The following is a 6,436-nucleotide window of genomic DNA, read 5'->3' as shown; positions in this document are numbered from 1 at the left end:
ATGGATCTCTTTTGATACTAGCATTCCATATATTGCCTTTGTATCACATATTTGTTCTTACATTGGCATTCCTTTCCTAATATCAAGGCTAGCCATTGCATTCAATTCTCTCTTTTTCAAAATGAAAAGGAAACTTTAATCCCGTTTTTGCAATGGTTAAGGCTAGTGACAATGTTAAAAGTTTAATTTGGTATTAGCCTCTATACAAGGAAGTTCCAGAGAAATTATCGACGACCTCGTTGTTTCGTACCACATTGCTTTGGCCCTTGTGATTACATAATCTTTCTGGAGTAGTAAGGATTACCTTCCCTTGTTGCTTTGGCCTTTGTGATTACGTAATCTTTCTTGAGTGGCAAGGATTACCTTCCTTTGCGATCGACATCACTTGGCTTTAAAACCCAAATAGAAAGGTAGATTTGAGATTATTTGTTACTAACATCACGTGGCTTGAAAACCAAAGGACGTATAGATTTGAGGTGATTGGTGCGAAACCGAACCTTATTAACTTGAGGGTAGCTCAACCCGACGGACAAGATGGTGTGACGACACATCGGGTGCTCCCGGCCGGTTCCGGGTTTTGAACCAGAGACCTTGTCGGAGGAGAAAGTATCGTTGCTGGAGTATAAAGTAAAGTATTCTTTCTACCTGCCCCTCCAAAGAAAAGGGGAAGGAAAATGGCTTCAATGTCATTATCTGCTGCACCACCAACTCGCCCAACCGGCAACAGTGCTGCCATCTCTTCCTCCTTCTGGCTGTCTCCTTCTTTCTGTTCTCCCAAGCAGAGTTGGCTACTCTACTCCCAACGTACAAGAAGCCGCGTGTCCTCCTCCATTGTGGCAAGCACTCAGACTGTTCTGGTGACAGGAGCCGGTGGAAGAACTGGCAAGTCATCCTCTTACTGGTTCATTTCATTAGGGCTTTTTAATGGAAGTTTGGGTTTTTGGCTTGCACAGCCACTTGTCTAAACGAACACATGTATATCTAAGGGTCCATTGGCTGGCGATTATAGATGTATCCAGTTAATATGTCATATATCTGACCTAAACCATGGTTGTCCAAACTCCATTTGCCACCGCACATCGTGACATAGTCAGTATTGAAATACAGGTTTTGCGCAGTCATCTACCCCTTGGTCCAAAAATGCAGGCGATTGCACAAACTTTCTCGTTGAACTACAGACCACTAGAACACAGACACAACATTCCAACACATATCCAAAACTTCAACTCTGTTGAGCTTACAGGTTCAATTGCCTTATTCAGCAACCAAAAGAGACATAACTTGAGATCCTCTAAGTCCCAATCATGATGTAATTTACAGAGTTTGCAGGAATGCACAGGTTATGATGAACCCCATAATTTTTGCTATTCTGAGGCCTAAGCCGTGGCTGGGGCACCGATAAACTTGACCTAGAAATTGGCAGGACAGTATGAGGTCAACATCTCTGTAGGACAGTGTGGGTTCAAGATGTTTGAGCATCTAATGGATGTCTCATTTTGATGTTTGCAAGAGCATGAGTGACTCAGCTTTCGGCATGAGCATATCATGCAAAGACAACTCAGAATAGATGAAACTGAGCAGAGTTGACATCATAAAAGAGGCAAAGTGGTTTGTCACGCAGTGTGCTGTACATAGTGAGCTAAAGTTGCCCGTGGTCCCCTTCTTGAAGTGCTCCTTGGAAAATATTGAAGTTAGTTGACACTGCAGGCATTTTGGATTAACAAATTCCATTTATATATAAGACATATTCTGTGACCCTTTTGAGGCATAGCGGGCCAGGAAGTTACTTACCCTTGACATCCTCCTAACTCTATCTTGCTTGAGACTAGAAACACTGAATTGACTGAACCCTAAATTGTACGAACTACTTCTTAGTTTTTTCAAGTCTTAGTTTGACTTTGAAGGTTAATTGATGAATGCTAATACAAGTTGGTAGTGTGTTTTCTCAACAATCTGTGTGTGAAGGATAATAAAGGTTATTGATGTATTTGGAGTTTCAGGTGAGAATTTGTATCTTGTGGCTGTCAGCTTATATGCTAAAGTTTATTCATTCTGTCTGCCTGAAAATTTGCACTTCTATAGGTCGAATTGCTTACACAAAATTGAAGCAAAGGCCAGACCAGTTTGCAGCTAGAGGACTAGTACGCACGAAAGAAGGCAAGGAGGAAATTGGTGGTGCTGAGGATGTGTTTATTGGGGATATTACCAAGCCAGAAAGCCTTATTCCAGCCTTTGCAGACATTGATGCCTTAATCATTCTGACTAGTGCAGTGCCAAAGATGAAGCCTGGTTTTGATCCAAGCAAGGGTGGCCGGCCAGAATTCTTTTTTGAAGATGGGGCATATCCTGAGCAGGTGTAGTTCATGTAAAACACCTAAAAAGGGGAAAAAGAAAGCAAGCTCCTTAGTTTGCATCTATACAAGTTGAGATTTTCAACTGATATGCGCATGTAGAAAAATTTCAATCAGCAAAAGGTCATAGGTGTATTATCTTTATCTTATTGACATAGGGGCTCACATAATGTTCTCTCTGCAGAGCTGGCTCATAAGTCAGGTACTATAAATTATTTTGGGTCAAAAATGAGTGCTGATGCTGCTTTTGAGGGGGTACAAAGTGATACAAGGCCATTCTTAGACAAGCTGAAAACGACTATTCAAAATACACTGATAAGATTGGCTTTCTAGTTGCACCTTTGGAGACATGTGATGTGCTGATGGGAATGCCTTGCAAATTAACACTATGATTTGCAATCTCATTTTGATTATCATCTCAAAACTGTCCAATGTACTCACTATATCAAGCCTTTTGTAGTCACAGCTAGTACTGAAGTGTAAGACTATCCCACTTGGTTTATGTAAACGGTCAAAACAATCTATAAGCTATTTCATGGAAGCAAATGTTAGAGCTCATCTCCTGGATGAGCTGGCAGGTTGAGTGGGCATGTTAGCAGATTAGTCAGCTCATGAGTGAGTGTGGGTGTACCATGCATGCTACTTTGTGCCCTAGGCATCATGCTCATTCTACCGCACATGGGGTTTTGCACTCCAGTTGCCATACCCAGATACATTGGGCCTTGCATTCTATGCATTTGTTGCTGAATGCTTCATTTAACTATTGGAGTGTTGCCCTTGCTGCCTACAGTCATCCTCTTGCTGGGTGAATTGTTTACAACTGCTGACTGCCTGATTTGAGCACTCCAGCAGTTGGTCATTATCGTCTCCTACCTGCATTTAGAGTTTCCAGCTACCACCTGCCTGGTAGAGCACATCTGCAACTGTTAATGACCAGTCATACCTGCATTTTCGGCAATTAACTGCTGCCTAGTCGTGGAGAAGACATTTTCTGCTGTTGATTTCATTCCCAGCCCTGCACTTTTCATCCTAGTGTTGATAAGAGTAGCTGATTACCTGTGGCTTGCTGCCCAGCAGTCTACTTCGCTGCCGCCTTGAGTTTTCAGCTCTCTCGGGACAGGTGGCATCGTCTTCATCTATGCTGATCTGCGTTTTCAGTCAGCTGGTTACTCATACTGCTGCCACCTACATGCTAACATCATCAGAGACAGCCTGCTGTGTTTTGGGATCCGTTCAAGGTATGACACTCTCTTGGAGTTGTCATCAGTGTCTCCAATTCTCTAGCTCACCTCATCTAAGGTCCACCTGAGACAGAGAGGTTTGAGGCCCATTGTATCTATTCATTCGCTCATTCATTCATCATCCCGAGTTCTTCTTGAGCCCTGCTGCTCTCACGTTTTTTGTCGTACATTTTGAATTCTCGATCTCTGCTAAAGCATTTCTTTACAACCATGGTGAAGGTTGTGGTCATTGTCGTTCTTTTTCAGCATGGAAACTCAGGATCTACTGGTTCTACCTAGGCTGGAGCCTTGAATTTTAGCCTTGCCTTGGTGGCTGCACCTTTGAATCTTGTCCAGCAAGGCGACATCTCTCTCTCTCTCTCTCTCTCTCTGCCTAGGATTAGGCATGCCTTCACATTCTTACTAGCATGGAGATGGAGTTATTAGTCATGTGAGGTGTTGACCTCGCTGGTAGGATCACCCTTTGTAAGTGATCCAATCAGAACATTGTGTTTACAAAAAAAAAAGGTGTGTAAGTACATGCTTTTTAGTATGATTAACCAAACAATTTCACCTGATTCCTTGCTAGTCAACTATTATTTCTGTATCTTGTGTAATTCTCAAAATTCCACAGATGATACAAGCCTGGTTTCTAAATTATCTCTTTGCTGTATTCATAGCTTCAAACTCATTAGGGCATTCAAAAGCAAAACCGCCTACACTATTTTAGGTCAAACCTGTTACATAGTTATAGCTAGCATTTGGAAATCATGATACTGAGACCTGTTCATGCAGGTTGATTGGATTGGACAGAAGAGTCAAATAGATGCAGGTTGGCATTCAGTTATTCTGTGCTCAAATTTGTTTTGCTCAAGGATTATGTATTTGCTCTACTAAATCTGAATTGGTCATTGCAGCCAAAGAAGTTGGAGTGAAGCATATTGTTTTAGTAGGATCTATGGGGGGAACGAACGTCAGTAACCCTTTGAACTCCCTAGGCAATGGGAATATATTGGTGAGTAATTTTTTAGACCTTGACAGTCGAGATGGATTTGTCTTTTGTTGTGCTGAATTGTTCTCACATTGTTTTGAAACCAGGTCTGGAAGCGGAAAGCAGAACAATATCTTGTAGATTCTGGTGTGCCCTATACTATCATTAGGTACTTTAAGCCTTTCTAAATTCTTGTTGGTCTGCTTTGACTCACCGTATATCTACATCTCTCATGAAGATTCATAGGTGTGAACATATTGTAGCACTTATTAGGAAAGTTTCTCTTCTGTCTGTATTTGTCAGCTAATATCACATTGTGTCTCTTTCTCTGCTATCGACATGACTTGTTATACCCTAATATAGGTTCTTTTTTCTTCTTTTTTTTTGGGGGGTGGGGGGGGGTTCATCTTATTTGCATGTGATTGCTCATTTGAAAAACCAACAAATAATTTTGTGGGTTAGACCACTTGTTTCACTGCTGCTCTTGTTTATGTGTCCATATGCTTTTTGGATCACTTAGGTAACTCATATGATTGACTGAAATGCTCTGCATAAAGACTGCTTTTTTTGATTGGAGTGCTGTTCCAGTTCATGGCCTGACCTTGGTATCCTCCAACATATCAATGTGGCAGAGCTGGTGGTTTGCGAGACTGGGAAGGTGGCATCAGGGAGCTTCTGACGGGAAAGGATGATGAATTACTAACTACAGATACCAGAACAATTGCCCGTGCAGATGTTGCAGAGGTCTGCATTCAGGTAAATATAGAGATCCTTAATCAGTTGTCAACGTGATCCAAGCACTCGGGTATTTTGTCTGTGTTTGGCTGTGAATGGTTGGTGCTGTTTGTTGTAGGCTTTGCTCATTGATGCGGCCAAGAATAAGGCTTTTGATTTGGCTTCTAAACCAGAGGGTGAAGGAACACCCACCAAAGATTTCAAGATGCTCTTCAGTCAAATCACCACCACTTTTTAGAGAATTACTGTCCTTTTTTCACCATGTTCTCATTTTTGTTATGAGCTGATTCGGTATCTTTGATGGTACATTATACCAAGTATTCTTTTCATCTGAAGAGGAGCATATAAAGGCTCTTAACAGTTTTGCCCCTTACACAAACATCTAGTCCTGTACTATGTATCCCTGTATAGTACCTTTTTATCCATGGATGAGCGACTCACCCTTTACTTGCTTAAAATGGGTATTTGTTTTTGCCCCATGCTGACAGAAGAGAACAATGCCAGCTTTGTGGCTATCATACTAAACTTATAATCCCTTATTTCATTCTAAGCTCATTCCCATGGATTGATTTTGATAAGACCAATTTCAGATATTAAGTGATACACTTAAAGGAAAGTGGTCATACCCAAAAACCATTTCCGATCGGGCAGGTCCTTTGTCTCTAAAAGGTAGCATTCACGAAAACCCGAGGTTTAGTCCTAAACAGATAGTACAGACAGGCAAAAAACCTCGTAAGGTTTCAAAATCGATTATGATGGTCTATTCGATAGAGTGATTATATGTTTGGGGAAATTCCATCGAAAGGTCTGGGAAAAACCTTCAAAGTTCTAAATTGAAGGATTTTGTATCAGCTCACAAAAAGAGTTTTTCATGAGCACTGCTAAAAAGTACATGTACTACAATGCTATGCTCCCTATCGGAGATCAAGGAAATCTCTCCCTCATTGTGGTGCTTGTGTTGTAGGAGTGTCCTATATGCACCACGTGCAATTTGCCTGAGATGGCCTTAGTAATAATGCCTTATCCAGTGGGAAGTACATGGCGAGGATCTCAGAAGTACTAACACCCCCTTTGGACACTGGCTTGAATCAATTACGCTTCTGACAACACACATTCTCCAAAATCACATTATGTGGGTA

At 41.5% G+C, this 6,436-nt stretch overlaps 1 protein-coding gene across 2 annotated transcripts; it reads left to right on the top strand.

Moving 5' to 3' along the window:
- Positions 1-528: 528 nt before the first annotated feature.
- LOC148033406 (uncharacterized protein At5g02240-like) lies at positions 529-5,847 on the top strand. Of its 2 annotated transcripts, none has more exons than XR_015691307.1 (7): positions 529-882; positions 2,083-2,354; positions 4,367-4,403; positions 4,489-4,586; positions 4,670-4,731; positions 5,151-5,318; positions 5,416-5,847. XR_015691307.1 is itself a non-coding variant. In XM_087681320.1 (7 exons), the coding sequence occupies exons 1-7, from the start codon at positions 675-677 to the stop codon at positions 5,533-5,535; spliced, it is 921 nt and encodes a 306-aa protein (XP_087537446.1). In that variant the 5' UTR covers positions 536-674; the 3' UTR covers positions 5,536-5,847. The 2 variants fall into 2 exon arrangements, 1 of the variants encoding a protein (XP_087537446.1); XM_087681320.1 differs by having other exon boundaries at positions 536-882; positions 5,195-5,318.
- The last annotated feature ends 589 nt before the right edge of the window (positions 5,848-6,436 follow it).

This window comes from Lygodium microphyllum, chromosome 7 (assembly GCF_053477565.2).
Source record: "Lygodium microphyllum isolate KBCC chromosome 7, Lygodium_microphyllum_v1.1.10, whole genome shotgun sequence".
NCBI classification, from domain to species: Eukaryota; Viridiplantae; Streptophyta; class Polypodiopsida; order Schizaeales; family Lygodiaceae; genus Lygodium; species Lygodium microphyllum.
Note: the sequence above shows the minus strand (reverse complement) of the source record. Positions and strands in the feature narration are given on the sequence as shown.

Coding starts and splice junctions, on each gene's coding strand:
- LOC148033406 (XM_087681320.1), top strand. CDS start 675: ATGGCTTCAATGTCATTATCTGCTGCACCACCAACTCGCCCAACCGGC. Junction 2,355..4,366: donor ATGGGGCATATCCTGAGCAG/GTGTAGTTCATG, acceptor CTGTTCATGCAG/GTTGATTGGATTGGACAGAA. Junction 4,587..4,669: donor TAGGCAATGGGAATATATTG/GTGAGTAATTTT, acceptor TTTTGAAACCAG/GTCTGGAAGCGGAAAGCAGA.